A 24,835-nucleotide genomic window follows, 5' to 3' on the forward strand; every position below is an offset into this window, starting at 1 on the left:
GCTTACGTCCGTGTTTACTGTATTGAACAACACTTGTTGCAAGCTGATGGTCAAATCTCCAGAATCCACAAGATGGTGTTAGGTCACCGAGTCACAAGTTAGGTCACTGGGCGACGTGTGACAGATTTTCGTGACTTGAGACCATCAATGTGACATCATTAACTGACGTGAGTGACGTCACATTGATTTCTGGAACAATACCTGCGGGTCTGGCTGGAGTTCAGGCATTGTTGGCCGTGAGAAGGTGGGCAATTTAATTTGTTTTCTTTCTTTGTTTTCTTTGCTTTGTTTTCTTTGTTTTGTTTGTTTTCGTCCTTTGTTATTGTGGAACAATGGGTGGTTGTGTCGGGCGGTCGTTAATGACACGATTAGCATAACTTCAGGCGGAGGTAACTGGTGAGTTGTTCTCAGGCAGGTGGTGTGTTGTGGGCTGGGTGCTGTTGTGTGTTGATGGTGTGTTGTGGGCTGGGTGCTGTTGTGTGTTGATGGTGTGTTGTGGGCTGGGTGCTGTTGTGTGTTGACGGTGTGTTGCTTGTTTCGTGTGTATTACCTGTGTGTTGTGTGTTGTAGGGGTAGTGTCGAGGTGGGGGTGATAGGGGTAGGGGTATTGTGGGTGTGGGGTTGGTAGATGTAGTGTGGGGTGACTGTGTGGTAGGTGTAGTGTGGGGGTGGCTGTGTGTGGTAGGTGTAGTGTGGGGGTGGCTGTGTGTGGTAGGTGTAGTGTGGGGGTGGTGTGTGGTAGGTGTAGTGTGGGGGTGGTGTGTGGTAGGTGTAGTGTGGGGGTGGTGTGTGGTAGGTGTAGTGTGGGGGTGGTGTGTGGTAGGTGTAGTGTGGGGGTGGCTGTGTGTGGTAGGTGTAGTGTGGGGGTGGTGTGTGGTAGGTGTAGTGTGGGGGTGGTGTGTGGTAGGTGTAGTGTGGGGGTGGCTGTGTGTGGTAGGTGTAGTGTGGGGGTGGTGTGTGGTAGGTGTAGTGTGGGGGTGGTGTGTGGTAGGTGTAGTGTGGGGGTGGTGTGTGGTAGGTGTAGTGTGGGGGTGGCTGTGTGTGGTAGGTGTAGTGTGGGGGTGGTGTGTGGTAGGTGTAGTGTGGGGGTGGCTGTGTGTGGTAGGTGTAGTGTGGGGGTGGCTGTGTGTGGTAGGTGTAGTGTGGGGGTGGCTGTGTGTGGTAGGTGTAGTGTGGGGGTGGTGTGTGGTAGGTGTAGTGTGGGGGTGGTGTGTGGTAGGTGTAGTGTGGGGGTGGCTGTGTGTGGTAGGTCTAGTGTGGGGGTGGCTGTGTGTGGTAGGTGTAGTGTGGGGGTGGCTGTGTGTGGTAGGTCTAGTGTGGGGGTGGCTGTGTGTGGTAGGTCTAGTGTGGGGGTGGCTGTGTGTGGTAGGTGTAGTGTGGGGGTGGCTGTGTGTGGTAGGTCTAGTGTGGGGGTGGCTGTGTGTGGTAGGTGTAGTGTGGGGGTGGCTGTGTGTGGTAGGTCTAGTGTGGGGGTGGCTGTGTGTGGTAGGTGTAGTGTGGAGGTACTGTAGGGAACAAGGAAGCGAAAGTCGCGCCGATATCCAATCAATCGATCTATGTTTGTTTAACAGCTGTGATCTAAGTAACCTAGTTTTCTTGTTCGTGACATGACCTACTTCAAATGTCAACACGTCATCTAGCTATAAATAGATGAATTGCTTTTTGCATGTGGGCGTGGTTATGGTGTGGCGTTGTATGTGGGAGAGTGTGTGGTGTGTGGGAGAGTGTGTGGTGTGTGGGAGAGTGTGTGTGGTATGTGGTTGGTTAAGGGGTTGTTTGTGGGTGAGAATGGTATGGGGTGGGGTTGTCACGTGGGGGGCTGGTTATTTATGACCAAAACAACACTTTCCCCCCACTTTCCCCCACCTCAAGGCTAATCGCCCCCCCCCCCCACCCCCTCCAAACCCTGGCTACACGTCCCTCCCTACCACTACAGGTGAAATGGCGAGGTGCGCTATGCGAGTGATCCCCCTTGTCAACAAAACAAACACTCAGGGCCCGTAACTCGACGGTTTCACTTCAGCAAAACCCCGGCGCTAGACGGCGCTGTTAGCACGTCACAATGCAGGACATTGTCCTATACTCAGGGGACTTAACTCCTGGATTAACGGTCTCGTTAACTAAAAATTGACGCAAGGCAAAGTTTTGCTACAGCGTGTGTCAACATTTGTGAGTAGTTTCGCGTGAACTTGTTTTATTGGGTGAGAACTGGTCACACATTTTTTGCCAGCTTTTTGACAACAGGAAATTTTTTTTTCTATCCCATGGATATTTGTGCCGCCCAGGTAAAACAAAGTATTATAATTTACCGTTGTTTATTGTTGTTGTTTTTAATTAATTAAATCTACTTGTCAGAGTATAAGGGTCGATCTGTGACGTCACCTGCCGATGGTGGTGTGTCTGTTATCCTCTGTGTAAGGAACTAGAAAAAAACCAAATACGAGGGGGTGGGGGTCGCGGCTAGCTATTGTGGGAAGTTGGAAGTGGTTACTTAGAGACGTGATGTATGTGACGTTTGCATGTTTTAAAAATTATAATTATTAATTATAATTGCTAGATAACTAGGATGATCGATAGTTGAAATAAATTTAAAAGAATACTAAAATCAGTTAATGTTGACGTATGTTGATGTATGTTGATGTATGTTAATGATGTATGTTGATGTATGTTGATGTATGTTGACGTATGTTGACGTATGTTGACGTATGTTGACGTATGTTGACGTATGTTGATGTATGTTGACGTATGTGGGGGCGGGGTGCAGTAGCGTGGTATACGGTGATGTACACGACCCAATACAATGTGTTGCATAAGTTTGAGTCTTGTTTGCATCCAAGGTTGTCAATTAATTAGAAAAATTAACAAATGAGATATATTGAGGGGGGGTGGGGTGGGAATGCAGAGCGCATGATTCCAAACTAAGACCCCGGGCAGATAAGGCTCGTTAGCTGGGGACACTCGGGCAGATGAGGCTCGTTAGCTGGGGACACTCGGGCAGATGAGGCTCGTTAGCTGGGGACACTCGGGCAGATGAGGCTCGTTAGCTGGGGACACTCGGGCAGATGAGGCTCGTTAGCTGGGGACACTCGGGCAGATGAGGCTCGTTAGCTGGGGACACTCGGGCAGATGAGGCTCGTTAGCTGGGGACACTCGGGCAGATGTGGCTCGTTAGCTGGGGACAGCAACCACCCACTCCACATTCAAACAACTGCAGCCTTGTAGTTTGTTTTTTGTTGGTTTTTTTTGGTAAAAACAAAGGCAATGGAAACAAATCCAGAGCAGGCCGATTCAACGGCCTGTATGGCGCATATGTTGATACGTGATACTTGATCGTGCTGAAGGAAATACCTTCCGATACAACGATTAGTAGTAGAAAAACAGTTTTAAAAACTATAATAATACGTTTTTATGTTTCTTTAGACAAATATAGATCTGACATTTTTTGAAGTTTTGATTGTAACTTTGACGCGTAGGAATTAAAACTTAAGAGTTAAGTGAAAACGGCCTGTTGATACAGTTAAGGGAGATAATCTATCCAAAAGTCAATTAAACAGTTAAACTGCAGATGACGACACATAATTGAATTTTGTATATTTATTATGATATTAAAAATGAGTACTTGTAATTATGTATTTTTATTTTCTATTGTTTATACCAAAAATTTTAAATACCTATTTTGACACAAAATCTAAATCATTGCAAACCTTTAGCTTTTCTAAATAATTAATTTTTTATTAAATGTAAGTTTATTTTATTTTTAATGCATTGGAACATTTTCATAACCAAATATATTTACAAGACACAAAAAAAATTTATATAAGGGATGATACAGATTAACAACAGTAATATTTTTCTTTTTTGACATGTACTTTCCTTCATTTAAGATGGTTAACTAATGGCCTACATAATACAAACCGTCTAATTTCAATTTTATTTTTTAACCTGAAATTGCAAGTGTATTTCAATGGTTATTCAACGCTTTGTTAAGTAGAGGAATTTTTTTTTCGGTGGGTTGGATTGAGGGGGGTATGGTCTTATAACTAGAGCTGAACTAAATTTGGGAGTAAAGAAAAATATTATAAATATTAAAAGACTGATCATATTCCAATGTGGACGCTCTGTCTGAAGTATAGTTAAGAATTGTGAATGAAAGTATTCGTCAGAAAGGTATTCTTTTTGTAAATCTATAATGAAAGTATTCGTCAGAAAGGTATTATTTTTGTAAATCTATAATGAAAGTATTCGCCAGAAAGGTATTATTTTTGTAAAACTATAATTAAACTATTCGTCAGAAAGGTATTCTTTTTGTAAATCTGTATCAGTCCTCAAGCCGATGATGAAAATAATAATTTTAAAAAAGACAAAATGGCGCAAAAATTACTTGTCTAAGACACACACACACACACACACAAATTGCAAACATTTAATTGTCAACCAACAAAATCTAAAGGGTATCTGTTACAGCAGCTAATGTGTTAGTTAGCAACCGTTTGAACAAAGCCCCCCCCCCCCAATTATACATCCCCCCCCATATATCATACACACCCCACCCCCGAACATATCATACACACCCCCACCCCAGCACATATCCCCCACACCCTTGATCAGACAACAACATCCAAATACAGTGTCTTATTATCGAGAAAAAATTAAAATAAAATGCCTGTTATTAAATTCATCTAGCTTTATTTTTTAGCGCAATTTCCTTACAGGAATTGCGATTACTTTTTATTTCGTCTGAGTATGTTCTGCATGGTCGACATAACTGGAGGGTGAAGATGTGTTATAGGGACTACAAGACACAAGACATATGGGCCAAGACTACACACACAAGATATATCACTCAGATGGGCCAAACCTTTATACACACACAAGACATATGGGCCAAACCTTTACACACACACAAGACATATGGGCCAAACCTTTACACACACACAAGACATATGGGCCAAGACTACACACACACACACACAAGACATATGGGCCAAGACTACACACACACAAGACATTTGAACCAAGATTACACACACACACCAGACATATGGGCCAAGACTACACACACACACACACACACACACCAGACATATGGGCCAAGACTACACACACACACACACACACACAAGACATATGGGCCAAGACTAAACACACACAAGACATATGGGCCAAGACTACACACACACACACACCAGACATATGGGCCAAGACTACACACACACACACACACACACCAGACATATGGGCCAAGACTACACACACACACACACACACAAGACATATGGGCCAAGACTAAACACACACACACAAGACATATGGACCAAGACTACACACACACACAAGACATATGGGCCAAGACTACACACACACACACACACAAGACATATAGGCCAAGACTACACACACACACACACAAGACATATAGGCCAAGACTACACACACACACACACAAGACATATGGGCCAAGACTACACACACACAAGACATATGGGCCAAGACTACACACACACACACACACGACATATGGGCCAAGACTACACACACACACACACAAGACATATGGGCCAAGACTACACACACACACACAAGACATATGGGCCAAGACTACACACACACACACAAGACATATGGGCCAAGACTACACACACACACACACACGACATATGGGCCAAGACTACACACACACACACACACACACAAGACATATGGGCCAAGACTACACACACACACCAGACATATAGGCCAAGACTACACACACACACACAAGACATATGGGCCAAGACTACACACACACACACACACAAGACATATGGGCCAAGACTACACACACACACACACACACAAGACATATGGGCCAAGACTACACACACACACACACACACAAGACATATAGGCCAAGACTACACACACACACACAAGACATATGGGCCAAGACTACACACACACACACACACAAGACATATGGGCCAAGACTACACACACACACACACACACAAGACATATGGGCCAAGACTACACACACACACACACACAAGACATATGGGCCAAGACTACACACACACAAGACATATGGGCCAAGACTACACACACACACACACAAGACATATGGGCCAAGACTACACACACACACACAAGACATATGGGCCAAGACTACACACACACACACACAAGACATATGGGCCAAGACACCACACACACACACACACACAAGACATATGGGCCAAGACTACACACACACACAAGACATATGGGCCAAGACTACACACACACAAGACATATGGGCCAAGACACCACACACACACACACACAAGACATATGGGCCAAGACTACACACACACAAGACATATGGGCCAAGACTACACACACACAAGACATATGGGCCAAGACACCACACACACACACACACAAGACATATGGGCCAAGACTACACACACACAAGACATATGGGCCAAGACACCACACACACACACACACAAGACATATGGGCCAAGACTACACACACACACACAAGACATATGGGCCAAGACTACACACACACACACAAGACATATGGGCCAAGACTACACACACACACACACACACAAGACATATGGGCCAAGACTACACACACACACACACACACAAGACATATGGGCCAAGACTACACACACACACACACACAAGACATATGGGCCAAGACTACACACACACACACACACACAAGACATATGGGCCAAGACTACACACACACAAGACATATGGGCCAAGACTACACACACACACACACACGACATATGGGCCAAGACTACACACACACACAAGACATATGGGCCAAGACTACACACACACCAGACATATGGGCCAAGACTACACACACACACAAGACATATGGGCCAAGACTACACACACACACACACAAGACATATGGGCCAAGACTACACACACACACACACACACACAAGACATATGGGCCAAGACTACACACACACACACACCAGACATATGGGCCAAGACTACACACACACACAAGACATATGGGCCAAGACTACACACACACCAGACATATGGGCCAAGACTACACACACACACAAGACATATGAGCCAAGACTACACACACACACACACAAGACATATGGGCCAAGACTACACACACACACAAGACATATGGGCCAAGACTACACACACACACAAGACATATGGGCCAAGACTACACACACACACACACAAGACATATGGGCCAAGACTACACACACACAAGACATATGGGCCAAGACTACACACACACACATACAAGACATATGGACCAAGACTACACACACACACAAGACATATGGGCCAAGACTACACACACACACACACACACAAGACATATGGGCCAAGACTACACACACACACACACAAGACATATGGGCCAAGACTACACACACACACACACAAGACATATGGGCCAAGACTACACACACACAAGACATATGGGCCAAGACTACACACACACCAGACATATGGGCCAAGACTACACACACACACAAGACATATGGGCCAAGACTACACACACACACACACAAGACATATGGGCCAAGACTACACACACACAAGACATATGGGCCAAGACACCACACACACACACACACAAGACATATGGGCCAAGACTACACACACACACACAAGACATATGGGCCAAGACTACACACACACACACAAGACATATGGGCCAAGACTACACACACACACACACACAAGACATATGGGCCAAGACTACACACACACACACACACACAAGACATATGGGCCAAGACTACACACACACACACACAAGACATATGGGCCAAGACTACACACACACACACACACACAAGACATATGGGCCAAGACTACACACACACAAGACATATGGGCCAAGACTACACACACACACACACACGACATATGGGCCAAGACTACACACACACACAAGACATATGGGCCAAGACTACACACACACCAGACATATGGGCCAAGACTACACACACACACAAGACATATGGGCCAAGACTACACACACACACACACCAGACATATGGGCCAAGACTACACACACACAAGACATATGGGCCAAGACTACACACACACCAGACATATGGGCCAAGACTACACACACACACAAGACATATGAGCCAAGACTACACACACACACACACACAAGACATATGGGCCAAGACTACACACACACACAAGACATATGGGCCAAGACTACACACACACACAAGACATATGGGCCAAGACTACACACACACACACACAAGACATATGGGCCAAGACTACACACACACAAGACATATGGGCCAAGACTACACACACACACACACACAAGACATATGGACCAAGACTACACACACACACAAGACATATGGGCCAAGACTACACACACACACACACACACAAGACATATGGGCCAAGACTACACACACACACACACAAGACATATGGGCCAAGACTACACACACACACACACAAGACATATGGGCCAAGACTACACACACACAAGACATATGGGCCAAGACTACACACACACCAGACATATGGGCCAAGACTACACACACACACAAGACATATGGGCCAAGACTACACACACACACACACCAGACATATGGGCCAAGACTACACACACACAAGACATATGGGCCAAGATTACACACACACACACACACAAGACATATGGGCCAAGACTACACACACACACACACAAGACATATGGGCCAAGACTACACACACACAAGACATATGGGCCAAGACTACACACACACACATACAAGACATATGGACCAAGACTACACACACACACAAGACATATGGGCCAAGACTACACACACACACACACACACAAGACATATAGGCCAAGACTACACACACACACACACAAGACATATGGGCCAAGACTACACACACACACACACAAGACATATGGGCCAAGACTACACACACACAAGACATATGGGCCAAGACTACACACACACACACACACACACAAGACATATGGGCCAAGACTACACACACACACACACACAAGACATATGGGCCAAGACTACACACACACACACACACAAGACATATGGGCCAAGACTACACACACACACACACACGACATATGGGCCAAGACTACACACACACACACAAGACATATGGGCCAAGACTACACACACACACACACACAAGACATATGGGCCAAGACTACACACACACACACACACGACATATGGGCCAAGACTACACACACACACACACACAAGACATATGGGCCAAGACTACACACACACACCAGACATATAGGCCAAGACTACACACACACACACAAGACATATGGGCCAAGACTACACACACACACACACACAAGACATATGGGCCAAGACTACACACACACACACACACACAAGACATATGGGCCAAGACTACACACACACACACACACACAAGACATATAGGCCAAGACTACACACACACACACAAGACATATGGGCCAAGACTACACACACACACACAAGACATATGGGCCAAGACTACACACACACACACACACACACAAGACATATGGGCCAAGACTACACACACACACACACAAGACATATGGGCCAAGACTACACACACACACACACCAGACATATGAGCCAAGACTACACACACACACACACAAGACATATGGGCCAAGACTACACACACACACAAGACATATGGGCCAAGACTACACACACACACACACAAGACATATGGGCCAAGACTACACACACACAAGACATATGGGCCAAGACTACACACACACACACACACACACAAGACATATGGGCCAAGACTACACACACACACACACACAAGACATATGGGCCAAGACTACACACACACACAAGACATATGGGCCAAGACTACACACACACACAAGACATATGGGCCAAGACTACACACACACACAAGACATATGGGCCAAGACTACACACACACACACACACACACAAGACATATGGGCCAAGACTACACACACACACACACACACACAAGACATATGGGCCAAGACTACACACACACACACACACAAGACATATGGGCCAAGACTACACACACACACAAGACATATGGGCCAAGACTACACACACACACACACACACAAGACATATGGGCCAAGACTACACACACAAACAAGACATATGGGCCAAGACTACACACACACACACACACACAAGACATATGGGCCAAGACTACACACACACACAAGACATATGGGCCAAGACTACACACACACACAAGACATATGGGCCAAGACTACACACACACACAAGACATATGGGCCAAGACTACACACACACACACACACACAAGACATATGGGCCAAGACTACACACACACACACACACACACAAGACATATGGGCCAAGACTACACACACACACAAGACATATGGGCCAAGACTACACACACACACAAGACATATGGGCCAAGACTACACACACACACAAGACATATGGGCCAAGACTACACACACACACAAGACATATGGGCCAAGACTACACACACACACAAGACATATGGGCCAAGACTACACACACACACAAGACATATGGGCCAAGACTACACACACACACACACAAGACATATGGGCCAAGACTACACACACACACACACAAGACATATGGGCCAAGACTACACACACACAAGACATATGGGCCAAGACTACACACACACACACACACACAAGACATATAGTCCAAGACTACACACACACACACAAGACATATGGGCCAAGACTACACACACACACACAAGACATATGGGCCAAGACTACACACACACACACACACAAGACATATGGGCCAAGACTACACACACATACAAGACATATGGGCCAAGACTACACACACACAAGACATATGGGCCAAGACTACACACACACACACACACAAGACATATGGGCCAAGACTACACACACACACACACACAAGACATATGGGCCAAGACTACACACACACACACACAAGACATATGGGCCAAGACTACACACACACACACACAAGACATATGGGCCAAGACTACACACACACACACACAAGACATATGGGCCAAGACTACACACACATACAAGACATATGGGCCAAGACTACACACACACAAGACATATGGGCCAAGACTACACACACACACACACACAAGACATATGGGCCAAGACTACACACACACACACACACAAGACATATGGGCCAAGACTACACACACACACACACAAGACATATGGGCCAAGACTACACACACATACACACAAGACATATGGGCCAAGACTACACACACACACAAGACATATGGGCCAAGACTACACACACACAAGACATATGGGCCAAGACTACACACACATACACACAAGACATATGGGCCAAGACTACACACACACAAGACATATGGGCCAAGACTACACACACACAAGACATATGGGCCAAGACTACACACACACACACAAAGACATATGGGCCAAGACTACACACACACACACACACACAAGACATATGGGCCAAGACTACACACACACAAGACATATGGGCCAAGACTACACACACACACACACAAGACATATGGGCCAAGACTACACACACACACACACAAGACATATGGGCCAAGACTACACACACACACACACAAGACATATGGGCCAAGACTAAACACACACACAAGACATATGGGCCAAGACTACACACACACACACACAAGACATATGGGCCAAGACTACACACACACACACACAAGACATATGGGCCAAGACTACACACACACACACACAAGACATATGGGCCAAGACTACACACACACACACACAAGACATATGGGCCAAGACTACACACACACACACACAAGACATATGGGCCAAGACTACACACACACACACACAAGACATATGGGCCAAGACTACACACACACACACACACAAGACATATGGGCCAAGACTACACACACACACAAGACATATGGGCCAAGACTACACACACACAAGACATATGGGCCAAGACTACACACACACACACACACAAGACATATGGGCCAAGACTACACACACACACACACAAGACATATGGGCCAAGACTACACACACACACACACAAGACATATGGGCCAAGACTACACACACACACACACAAGACATATGGGCCAAGACTACACACACACACACACAAGACATATGGGCCAAGACTACACACACACACACACAAGACATATGGGCCAAGACTACACACACACACACACACAAGACATATGGGCCAAGACTACACACACACACAAGACATATGGGCCAAGACTACACACACACACAAGACATATGGGCCAAGACTACACACACACACACACACAAGACATATGGGCCAAGACTACACACACACACAAGACATATGGGCCAAGACTACACACACACACACACAAGACATATGGGCCAAGACTACACACACACAAGACATATGGGCCAAGACTACACACACACACACACAAGACATATGGGCCAAGACTACACACACACACACACAAGACATATGGGCCAAGACTACACACACACACACACAAGACATATGGGCCAAGACTACACACACACAAGACATATGGGCCAAGACTACACACACACACACACACAAGACATATGGGCCAAGACTACACACACACACACACAAGACATATGGGCCAAGACTACACACACACACAAGACATATGGGCCAAGACTACACACACACACACACACAAGACATATGGGCCAAGACTACACACACACACAAGACATATGGGCCAAGACTACACACACACAAGACATATGGGCCAAGACTACACACACACACACACAAGACATATGGGCCAAGACTACACACACACACACACACACAAGACATATGGGCCAAGACTACACACACACACACACACACAAGACATATGGGCCAAGACTACACACACACACAAGACATATGGGCCAAGACTACACACACACACACACACACAAGACATATGGGCCAAGACTACACACACACACAAGACATATGGGCCAAGACTACACACACACACACACGCACACACACAAGACATATGGGCTAAGACTACACATACACACACAAGACATATGGGCCAAGACTACACATACACACACAAGACATATGGGCCAAGACTACACACACACACGACATATCACTCAGATGGGCCAAACATTTACACACACAGACACATACACACACATAAGGGGATGGGTACAGTTGGCGTGGGGGGTACAGTTAGGGTGGGTTAAGGAAAGCGAGTGGGGTACAGTTAGGGTGGGTTAAGGAAAGCGAGTGGGGTACAGTTAGAGTGGGTTAAGGGAAGCGAGTACATGAAAATGGAAATGAAGTTATGGAGAAGATATCTTTCTGTTCTGACATCGGAAAATTTCGCTAAAAAAATATTAAACATACACCCATACATTTTATAGCATAGGGATTGCCAAACAGATATAAAGCAACATAGAAATCGTGGCGTATGTATAATGCAAAATTAATGATAATTTGACCCAAAAAATGATAAATATTTAGGTTTTAAATTTATATTTTTCTATAATGCAACCCGATTTTTCTGAAAATTGGCAAAAAACTAACAATGTCATCTAGGCCTTTGACGGAACTAAAAGATTTGCGTTATGATAAAATTTGAAAATTTTAGAATTTTAGAGTGTGTTTTCTAATAGTTTCCATCATCTTTATGTGACTTTAGGGGGGGGGGGGGGGTGATCAGATTGTTTTCAAACTGTTTCCATCAAAATTTTTAAACTGCTGGGCTACAAAATTGCGGACATTTTGGTTGAACTAGCAAAGGGCAGATAACGCTGTTTTCTCGCTGTGGGGCCCTTATCTCCCCTTTGCTACATGCCCCATGCGTGCCAGCGATAGCATGCGATTAAACAGCACGCAATGTTATCACGTGACCTCTCTGTAACACTTGGTGTAGGGGGGGGGTGTTGTTCTTTATATATTTTCTGAGCAGCTAAATTGTTTTTATTGTTGTTTTTCAAACCTGGGTCATAATTTATGTAAAAAAAGTTTAGTAACATTAAACCTGGGTCATAACTTATGTAAAAACAGTTTACTAACTTTAAACCGAAATAACACGGCTAGTCTGAGTTCAAATCTTTGAAAAACAATTTCATATCCTGGCCCCAAATATTTGGTTCCAACCTGGCAACCTCAAGTGTTGGCCAGATTTATGTTGGCCAGATTTATGTACCGAGGTAGACTAAGTCATGTTTGTTTAGGCTCGTTGTTGGATTAGGGGAAAGTGGAATCTTGAGAGCTTTTAATGTACTTGTTATAAGTTAGTGTAGTGTGTGGTAGTTATAGACTAGTGTGTGGTAGTTATAGACTAGTTTAGTGTGTGGGTAGTTATAGACTAGTGTAGTGTGTGGGGTAGTTATAGACTAGTGTAGTGTGGGGGTAGTTATAGACTAGTGTAGTGTGTGGGGTAGTTATAGACTAGTGTGGTGTGGGGGTAGTTATAGACTAGTGTAGTGTGGGGGTAGTTATAGACTAGTGTAGTGTGTGGGGTAGTTATAGACTAGTGTGGTGTGGGGACTAGTGTGGTGTGGGGGTAGTTATAGACTAGTGTGGTGTGGGGGTAGTTATAGACTAATGTGGTGTGGGGGTAGTTATAGACTAGTGTTGTGTGTGGGGTAGTTATAGACTAGTGTGATGTGTGGGGTAGTTATAGACTAGTGTAGTGTGTGGGGTAGTTATAGACTAGTGTGATGTGTGGGGTAGTTATAGACTAGTGTAGTGTGTGGGGTAGTTATAGACTAGTGTGATGTGTGGGGTAGTTATAGACTAGTGTAGTGTGTGGTAGTTATAGACTAGTTTAGTGTGTGGGGTAGTTATAGACTAGTGTGGTGTGGGGGTAGTTATAGACTAGTGTGGTGTGGGGGTAGTTATAGACTAGTGTAGTGTGTGGGGTAGTTATAGACTAGTGTGATGTGTGGGGTAGTTATAGATTAGTGTAGTGTGTGGGGTAGTTATAGACTAGTGTGGTGTGGGGGTAGTTATAGACTAGTGTGGTGTGGGGGTAGTTATAGACTAATGTAGTGTGTGGGGTAGTTATAGACTAGTGTGATGTGTGGCGTAGTTATAGACTAGCGTGGTGTGGGGTAGTTATAGACTAGTGTGGTGTGGGGGTAGTTATAGACTAGTGTGTGGGGTAGTTATAGACTAGTGATTGGGGTAGTTATAGACTAGTGTGATGTGTGGGGTAGTTATAGACTAGCCCATTTAAAAGTAAGATATACTTTACAATTTCCTACTTGGAGATTTGTATAGAATAGCAATCATAATCTTAGATATCAGTACAGAAGCCTAGGGAGGGGGGGGGGAGGCTAGTTCACCTGTATGTCGCTGGGTACAGTTTGTCAATCTGTTGACCTAACAACGTGCTATAAATGTGACTGACGGGTGTAACACTTGGCGTTATCAAACACACAAACATACAAACATACATACATACATACACTCATAAAACACATTCACACGAACATACACTCTCACACTCACACAGTCACAAAAGTGCACACACTTCCAAACACACCCACACACACACAAAGACATAGAAAACGAAATGACTGCGTGCGAATTGTGTGATGACCTCAATCTTTGGTGTCATTAATGTCAAAATGTCATTTATATCTTAATGACATTTACAAAATGAAATTTGTAACATAGGCATGTCATTTATTGGTGTTAGTATTATGGATAAGTGTGCCGTTGGGGGGGGTGGGGGCTGCTGGTGTGGGGGTGGGGGAGGCATGGGGGGGGAGTGTCAACAAACAAGCGCCGAGGAATGCCACACCACTGCCCAGCTCAAGAGATGTGTGAGTGTGTATCAGTCCGTGTGTGTGGTGTGGTGTGTGTCAGTCCGTGTTTGTGTATGTGGTGTGTTTGTGTGTGTATGTGTATGTCAGTCCGTGTGTGTGTGTGTGTCAGTCCGTGTGTGTGTGTGTCAGTCCGTGTGTGTGTGTATGTGTATGTCAGTCCGTGTGTGACTGCAGACATTTTGTCGTCTGCAGTAACTGGTGACGTCACGATGGTGAGCACAGCTCAGCGCGCCCCGCCCCCCGCACCAAAAGGTGACCGGATGTTTGTGGCCCTGCGGCTCGGCCCCGTGACCCGGGCCCCCATGTACCAGGACCCCCTAGCCAGCAGCATCCTGCCCGCCGTCCAGGGTTCGAGTCCAGCCCAGCCGGTCAAATATCCCAGGATTATCGTCCGGGATTTTCTTGGTCGGACACTGGACACTTACACCACGCTACAGGAGGCTATTTATAGAGCAAGCTGGACCAGGAGGAAGATGGGAGGTAGGTCATGGGATATGGGAGGTAGGACATGGGATATGGGAGGTAGGACATGGGATATGGGAGGTAGGTCATGTGATATAGGAGGTAGGTCATGTGATATGGGAGGTAGGACATGGGATATGGGAGGTAGGTCATGGGATATGGTCGGTAGGACATGGGGTATGGGAGGTAGGTCATGGAGTATGGGAGGTAGGTCATGGAGTATGGGAGGTAGGTCATGGAGTATGGGAGGTAGGTCATGGAGTATGGGAGGTAGGTCATGGGGTATGGGAGGTAGGACATGGGGTATGGGAGGTAGGACATGGGATATGGGAGGTAGGTCATGGGATATGGTCGGTAGGTCATGGGATATGGTCGGTAGGACATGGGATATGGGAGGTAGGACATGGGATATGGGAGGTAGGACATGGGATATGGTAGGTAGGACATGGGATATGGTAGGTAGGTCATGGGATATGGTCGGTAGGACATGTGATATGGGAGGTAGGTCATGGAGTATGGGAGGTAGGTCATGGAGTATGGGAGGTAGGTCATGGAGTATGGGAGGTAGGTCATGGGGTATGGGAGGTAGGACATGGGGTATGGGAGGTAGGACATGGGGTATGATTTTAAAAAACTGATTGGATAACTTCCCCCCCCCCCCCACACACACACAGACTGGCCCCGGACCCCCCTGGAGTGGCGTCTGCCCAAAGCCCCAGCCCCAGCCAAGCCGGACTACTCAAGGTCAGGACCTTTGACCTACAGCAGTCGCCATGACAACCGCTATGACGTCACGGCCCAGAGTCAGGACAGCAGGAGGATGGAGCTCACAGCCAACGTCTTGGTCAACCTCCCGACTGTGGTAGGTCATTTAGTAGGTCATTTAGTAGGTCAACCTCCCGACTGTGGTGAGTGGTAGGTCATCTATAGGTCAACGCAGATAACACATATCCCGACAACACATAAACAAAATATATACCACACACACACACGCATACAAACACACGCATACAAACACACGCACACATACAAACACACACATACAAACACAAACACATACAAACACACACACACACACATACAAACACACACAAACGCACACACACAGAAACACACAAACACACACACAAACACACACACACAAACACACACACACACAAACACACACAAACGCACACACACAGAAACACCCAAACACACACAAACACACACACACACACACAAACACACACACACACAAACACACACACATACACACACAAAACGACACAAGTTACTTTCACTGTGTGACAGAAGGCTGGCAACCAACTAATTAATTAATTAATTAATTAATCATAGAATATTTTTGGTATGTAAATTAAGAGCCGGATGAACGAATCAATAAAGTGCACGATATTCTAGTTCATTCTATCCCAGCCCCACCCCACCCCGTCAGTGTATTGCTGACATTCCTGGCTGAAATAAAACTTATCTATACAATGTCAACACCAACGAAAAAATCAATAAGTTCACCAGAGATCGATCGAACTTAAAGAACAAACATTTTTTTATACCCAACATTTAGTGTCCCAAACTTTCCAACTAGTCCGACCAGAACCGTTCAAGGAAATTGTCGCCCTTTGATGGCGTCTTACCTGCCCCTGTCGCGGTGATCGGTCTAGTTGCGCCACTTTGTCTGGGGTAAAGTGGGCGGTGCCGGGTCGCAGCCAATTCTAAAGCCGCGGGTAGTGAAAGTCCCTCAATAGACCCCCGGGCTGTTGTGTAGGGGTCGGGTAATGAAGTCTGCCCGACAGATACGGCGTGGGATTAGCCATACACCGGCAGGGGTGATAATGCCGGGTCGTGTAGGTACACGGGGACAAGGGGCGGTAATTGAGGGTAATGGGAGACGATCTCAATCAGCCTGTGATCGGCGTGTGATCTGGTGTCGACTTAATCAATGATCACAGGGGGGGGGGGGGGGGGGGCACAGGGCTGTTCAATGTGATGACAGGGGCGTTAACAGGCGGGGTAGGGGACAGGCTGATACAGGTACAACAGAGTTTCTTTCAGGCATCCCCCCCCCATCCCCGAAAAAAAATATAATTGATATAGAAAATATATACTTTTAAGTCTCGCCCCAATCATCGAATGCCCCCCACACCCCCCCCCCCCCCCACCTCTCTCTCTCTCTCTCTCTCTCTTTGGAGAAAAATACTTGAAAGAAACACTGCAGATTAAATGGGGTAGGTTGGGGCGGGTGAAACAGTTGTTTTCTACAAAAACTGTCAAGATTCGTCATCTGGTCAAGATTCTGTCAACTTGTCAAGAAAAGTTCTGACACATGACACTGACAATACCGGGCAGAGGGTTTGGGTGGGGGGAGGGGGGTTAAGGTTAAAAGATGACTGAAAGGGTGGGGCTGGATCATACTGAAATCGAGGCTTAAATAAAATTGGAAGAATTAATCCAAGAATGTCACAAATTGCTAACTGACATCACTTTATTTTCAGGAAATAGCTGTGGATGACGTGTCTTTTGTAGCTGAAAGGTTTGTGACGTTTTACTTCCGTCAGTTGACGTCATCACTTACAACGTTGGTGACGTAAACAATGTTTAGTTGATGTTGATGATAGTGGTGGTGTTTTTGTTGGTGCTGTTGGTGCTGGTGGTGGTTACGGAAATTTTGGTGCTGTAGGTTGTGGTGTTAAGTTGGCAGTTGTCAAGGGTGGTGTTGGTGGTTGTGTGATTGTTGTGGTGTTGTTGCTGGTGTTGTTGTTGTTGCTGCCCATGATGCTGGTGTTGTTGCTGCTGTTGTTGTTGTTATTGTTGTTACTGTTGTTGTTGTTGCTGTTGTTGTTGTTGCTGCTGATGCTAATGATGTTGATGTTGTTGCTGTTGTTGCTGATCTCCCTCCTCAGCTTGAACCAGCTGCCCAACCTCCCGTCCTTCACCTTCCTCCGCCACTCCCTCCTGGCTGGTCAAGCGACCTACGTCCAGATTGTCGCCTCCATCCTCCTGCACCAGAAACAGCTCCGGGAGCTGGACCGGCGGGAAGCTGTCTGGTCGTTCCCCGGCTTCTGCACCGGCTGCCAGAGAGCTGGGCTGTGTTACGGCTGCAGCAAGAGCGCAAAACCTCAGTAAGTTTGGACAAGTTACCGCCCTTAGACTACTGCAGGTTACCTCTCTTATATTACTTCAGCTGGTGCCCCACCTCAAACACCAAATGACCTTCACCTTTACACTACGTATCAGCAGTATAATCACACCAGAACTTTTTTAAATTAAAGTACAAGCTTGTACAATTTTTTTTAATTAAAACATTATTTAGAAATAATTAAAGCAACACAGTGTCCATAAACTCGTAGGGTGTGGGTATGTATGGGGGGGGGGGGGGGGGTCAGAATTTTGTGATGAGGAGAGGAGGGGTGTGACTTCACACCATACTTTTGAATTTTAAAAATCTTAGCAGCTGTTGTATGTTTTTTTAGTATTTTTTGTGTAAATTATTTTAGCATTGATCAATGTATCACGTCAAGTAATTTTGCCCCACATCAGCAAGCATTTTCAGTATAAAATGGCGTATTTTGTTCACAAAGGGAAATAATTCAAATAATGTTTTTGGTAAAATAATCTAATCCTAGTCATACACCCTTGCAAAAAATGTTTTTTTTAAAAAAGGGGGAGGGGAGAAGAGAGGTTATGTATGACGTTGCTCACGACCCCTAAACCGTGACGTTGTTGATCGAGAGAGCTGAACCAATCAGATTCCAGACATTTTTCTCTCCAGCGTTCACGAGGATATTCCCGCCATGACAGGGGGCGGTTTCCGGTTCTGGAAGCGTGACAGACCACGTGACCCGCATCTGTGGAAACATCCGGGCAACTGGAAGGTACCGTCGTCAGAGGAGGAGCTTAAGTCTATCATAGAGAGTAAGGGAGCTCAATTTCTGGGAGCTAAGGTCTATCATATAGTAAGAGAGCTTAATTTCTGGGAGCTAAGGTCTATCATAGAGAGTAAGGGAGCTTAATTTCTGGGAGCTAAGGTCTATCATAGAAAAAGAGCTTAATTTCTGGGAGGTAAGGTCTCATGAGCTTAATTTCTGGGAGCTAAGGTCTATCATATAGTAAGAGAGCTTAATTTCTGGGAGCTAAGGTCTATCATAGAGAGTAAGAGAGCTTAATTTCTGGGAGCTAAGGTCTATCATAGAGAGTAAAAAAACACCCACACTAACATAGAAATGTCCTAGTCCACACACACAACCACACACACCACCACACACACAACCACACACACCACCACACACACCACCACACACACCACCACACACACCACCACACACACAACCACACACAGAACCACACACAGAACCACACACAGAACCACACACACAACCACACACACCACCACACACACCACCACACTCACAACCACACACAACCACACGTGACCTTGATGTACCTCGTGACGTCACTAGGGTACGGTGACCTGGCCAGCTACCAACGTGCCATGATGAGGGCGGGGCAGAGGATGGCGGACACCGGTGACGTCACCAGCGCTGACCAGTCACGTGACGGCCTGAGGTACCAGCGACTAAAGAGTCTGGGAACATGTAAGTTGCTGACCCCCACTTCCCCCCCACCCCCTCCCCCCCCTCCCCCCTTTCCCTCCATTCAGCTTTTATCTTGACCGACACCTGTCTGACGAGAACTTGTGGACACTTATATCAGACCTCGCTGACCTACATGACCTTACTTTAGCTGACCTACAGGACCTGACCTGCTGACCTACAGGACCTTACTTTAGCTGACCTACATGACCTGACCTGCTGACCTACAGGACCTAACTTCTGCTGACCTACAGGACCTTACTTTAGCTGACCTACAGGACCTTACTTTAGCTGACATACAGGACCTTACTTTAGCTGACCTACAGGACCTTACTTTAGCTGACATACAGGACCTTACTTTAGCTGACCTACATGACCTGACCTGCTGACCTACAGGACCTCACTTCTGCTGACCACATATTCCAACCAATGCCCAACACACAGTGGACAACAGAATTGTTGAAAAACATTTTAAAACTGACCTAACCTGGATGTCATCTAATTTAGACTTAGGTCTAGTTTAAGTGTAAAAAAGTCTAGTTTTGAATCCTCAGATCCACCTCGTGTCGCTATCGTCACCACCGATGATTTTGTTGATGAAATGCTCAACGATATGTACGGCCAGAGGAGAGGTGTAGAGGACATGGACGGCCAAAGGACGGATGTAGAGGACATGGACGGCCGAGAGTTGGATAGAGAGGACATCTCTAGAGGACCCAGGGAGAGCAGGCGCAGGAGAGTGGGGGTCGTGGATGACAGGAGTGGGTCAGGGGTCACTGATGACCCGTCGTCAGGTAGATTTTCTAGAGCACCAAATCTTGGTCTACACCGTCTAGTTGGGGCTGGGGTTGTAGAGCACCAAATCTTGGTCTACACCGTCTAGTTGGGGCTGGGGTTTTAGAGCACCAAATCTTGGTCTACACCGTCTAATAGGGGCTGGGGTTTTAGAGCACCAAATCTTGGTCTACACCGTCTAGTTGGGGCTGGGGTTTTAGAGCACCAAATCTTGGTCTACACCGTCTAGTTGGGGCTGGGGTTTTAGAGCACCAAATCTTGGTCTACACCGTCTAGTTGGGGCTGGGATTTTAGAGCACCAAATCTTGGTCTACACCGTCTAGTTGGGGCTGGGGTTTTAGAGCACCAAATCTTGGTCTACACCGTCTAGTTGGGGCTGGGGTTTTAGAGCACCAAATCTTGGTCTACACCGTCTAGTTGGGGCTGGGGTTTTAGAGCACCAAATCTTGGTCTACACCGTCTAGTTGGGGCTGGGGTTGTAGAGCACCAAATCTTGGTCTACACCGTCTAGTTGGGGCTGGGGTTGTAGAGCACCAAATCTTGGTCTACACCGTCTAGTTGGGGCTGGGGTTGTAGAGCACCAAATCTTGGTCTACACCGTCTAGTTGGGGCTGGGGTTGTAGAGCACCAAATCTTGGTCTACACCGTCTAGTTGGGGCTGGGGTTGTAGAGCACCAAATCTTGGTCTACACCGTCTAGTTGGGGCTGGGGTTGTAGAGCACCAAATCTTGGTCTACACCGTCTATTTGGGGCTGGGGTTGTAGAGCACCAAATCTTGGTCTACACCGTCTAGTTGGGGCTGGGGTTGTAGAGCTTATAAAATATTGCTGTCAATGAGGGGGGGGAGGAAAGTTTATTTCAATAACTGTAATAGGACCCAATACATGAAGGTCAGGGCCACACACAATATAGGTCAGGTGACACAGGGTCAAGGCCACTGGTTGAACTCACTAGTTGCGTGTGTGGAGATCACAGGTTGACCTCACACGTTTTATTTACTCCACCCACTTATTTCACGGCATTGACACTGACCTTCACGTGACCTTCATTTGACCTCTGTATCGTGTGTCTACGTCAGATCCTGGCGCATTTCGGGTCACTGTGAGAAGCAGAGGAGGGGAGGAAGTGGATGAGCTGAGAGACTGGATTCAAAGAAGGAGAAATGAGGAAGATGAAGATGAGGGGATAGAACTAGGTAAGATAACTCTTTATTATCCAGCGACGTTGAAAAAATTTAACGGTTAGCTCCCATCGACACTGGATGGTAATTTATTTATTTTTATTTATTTAAGATAACTCTTGTTTGTCCTGCGTCGTTGAAAATATTTAATTGTTAGCTCCCTTTGACAGTTCTTTGTAAAAATAACTCTTGCTTGTCTTGTCTCGATGAAAATATTTAACGGTTAGCTCCCCTTGACCGTGGGTGGTAATTTTTGCTATGTTTAAGATAACTCTTGCTTATCCTTATCTCGTTGAAAATATTCAATGATTAGCTCCCTTAGACCGTTGGATTTTTTTTTTGTCTTAGCTAGGTTTTCTAACTCTTGGTTGTCCTGTCTCGTTGAAAAATTTAATGATTAGCTCCCTTTGACCGTACATGGGATTTTCTAGCAATGTATATTTTTTGCGTCTTGATGTTTGAGAACATGGTAATTAAACGTTTGTAGAATTTTTTTGTTTACGTTTCTGTTTACATTTTTGTTGGCCAGAAGAACGCCGACAGCGGTCACGTGTTTCTGTATCAAAATGGAGTCCGGCGAAAAAAGGAAACAGCAGGCAGGTCAAAGTTGTTGCCAGTGTTTCTTCCAGACTTTTTTCTCCGGGGGGGGGGGGGGGCGGTAGACTTTCTTCGGGGGGGGGGGGGGGGCGGACACTGTTAAAAGTATAAATTTTCTATATAAATTATATAAATTTCATTTCGTTCGGGGGGGGCGGTAGAAGAGGTGCCTGGAAGAAACTCTGGTTGTTGCATAATATAAAGATTTGAGATAAGGTTTCGAACCCAGCAATGTACATGACAGGTGAAGTAGAGTTCACCTGCTTCCGTGTCCTCAACATAAGTGGGAAAGCCCAGCCGCCTCTGTTTTCCCTACAGTGAGCCGGGTACGTTCTAGAGCTGGATGCGCTCACGTCTCACGTCACTAGAAGTACGTCTGAGGACATTAATTAGGTCAAAAGTATTTAATCACAAGACATTCACTTAATCCTTCACTTAATCCACACATCACCCAAACCCTACCACATGACATCACCACATGTCACCACCACATGACATCACCACATGTCACAAATAACATGTCATCTCAGCCCACCAGCCGCCCCCAAGAGATCGAGGTTCGAACAGAAACCGTCGGACGAGGAGACAGAAGAGCTAACCCGCCTCCTCAGAGAACGTGAGTCGTTCAACAGTCAACTTGTCTCGCATGTTGTGTGTATGTGTGTGTGTTTGTGTGTGAACTTATCACTTGTTGTGTATAGTCAACTTTTAGTCTACATTTTGTGTTTCATTTTAAACAAGAATATCTTAGAACATTTTTTTTTTCTCCAAAAAAAGGGAAATACCTAAGATGTTAATATACACAGAGCTACAAAATAGTTATCTCCCTTGTGTAATTGTACTGTGTTGTCTTTAGCTACTAAATTCGGTGGTGACGTTATATTCATTTTCTTGTCATACACTTGTCATACACTTGTCATACACTTGTCATACACTTGTCATACACTTGTCATACACTTGTCATACACTTGTCATACACCAGTCATACACTTGTCATACACCAGTCATACACTTGTCATACACTTATATATCCAGAACGTAGTAACGGTGTGTGTGCGTGTTTGTGTGTGTTTGTGTGTGTGTAAAAGTTAGGTAACAATTACGTCATCTTGCCCAGGTGCCAAAGAAAATGTGCCGTTTGGTAAAAAACGACGTGACGTCAGCTATCAAGGTCAGTCAGAGTTAGTGTGTTCATAAATCTTAATACGGGCTGTATCAGGTCTAAGTTCATCTTAATTTGGTCTAACTTAACTCTATGAAGCCATACCGCTAGCTAGTGTGCCACTTAACTCGATTAACCCATGCACTAGCTGGAGTGGCACTTAACTTGATTAAGCTATGCTACTAGCTGGTGGCACTAAAATTGTTACCTCC

At 45.7% G+C, this 24,835-nt stretch overlaps 1 protein-coding gene across 3 annotated transcripts in view; it reads left to right on the forward strand.

Moving 5' to 3' along the window:
• The first annotated feature begins 41 nt into the window (after positions 1 to 41).
• LOC131942398 (uncharacterized) overlaps positions 42 to 24,835 on the forward strand; it is a 36,696-nt gene continuing 11,902 nt past the window's right edge. The window contains exons 1-12 of one of the 3 annotated variants that reach the window (XM_059302246.1): positions 42 to 244; positions 16,031 to 16,318; positions 16,975 to 17,162; positions 18,793 to 18,830; positions 19,201 to 19,419; positions 20,070 to 20,212; positions 20,758 to 20,892; positions 21,444 to 21,683; positions 22,763 to 22,879; positions 23,394 to 23,460; positions 23,992 to 24,077; positions 24,579 to 24,632. In XM_059302246.1, coding sequence (XP_059158229.1) covers positions 16,048 to 16,318; positions 16,975 to 17,162; positions 18,793 to 18,830; positions 19,201 to 19,419; positions 20,070 to 20,212; positions 20,758 to 20,892; positions 21,444 to 21,683; positions 22,763 to 22,879; positions 23,394 to 23,460; positions 23,992 to 24,077; positions 24,579 to 24,632 — 1,558 coding nt within the window. In that variant the 5' untranslated portion in view covers positions 42 to 244; positions 16,031 to 16,047. Of the gene's footprint in view, positions 245 to 2,005; positions 2,286 to 16,030; positions 16,319 to 16,974; positions 17,163 to 18,792; positions 18,831 to 19,200; positions 19,420 to 20,069; positions 20,213 to 20,757; positions 20,893 to 21,443; positions 21,684 to 22,762; positions 22,880 to 23,393; positions 23,461 to 23,991; positions 24,078 to 24,578; positions 24,633 to 24,835 lie in introns of those variants that run through there. The other 2 variants (XM_059302245.1, XM_059302247.1) reach the window with 2 other exon arrangements.

This window comes from Physella acuta, unplaced genomic scaffold (assembly GCF_028476545.2).
Source record: "Physella acuta isolate Inbredline_101_S28 unplaced genomic scaffold, ASM2847654v3 ptg000405l, whole genome shotgun sequence".
NCBI classification, from domain to species: Eukaryota; Metazoa; Mollusca; class Gastropoda; family Physidae; genus Physella; species Physella acuta.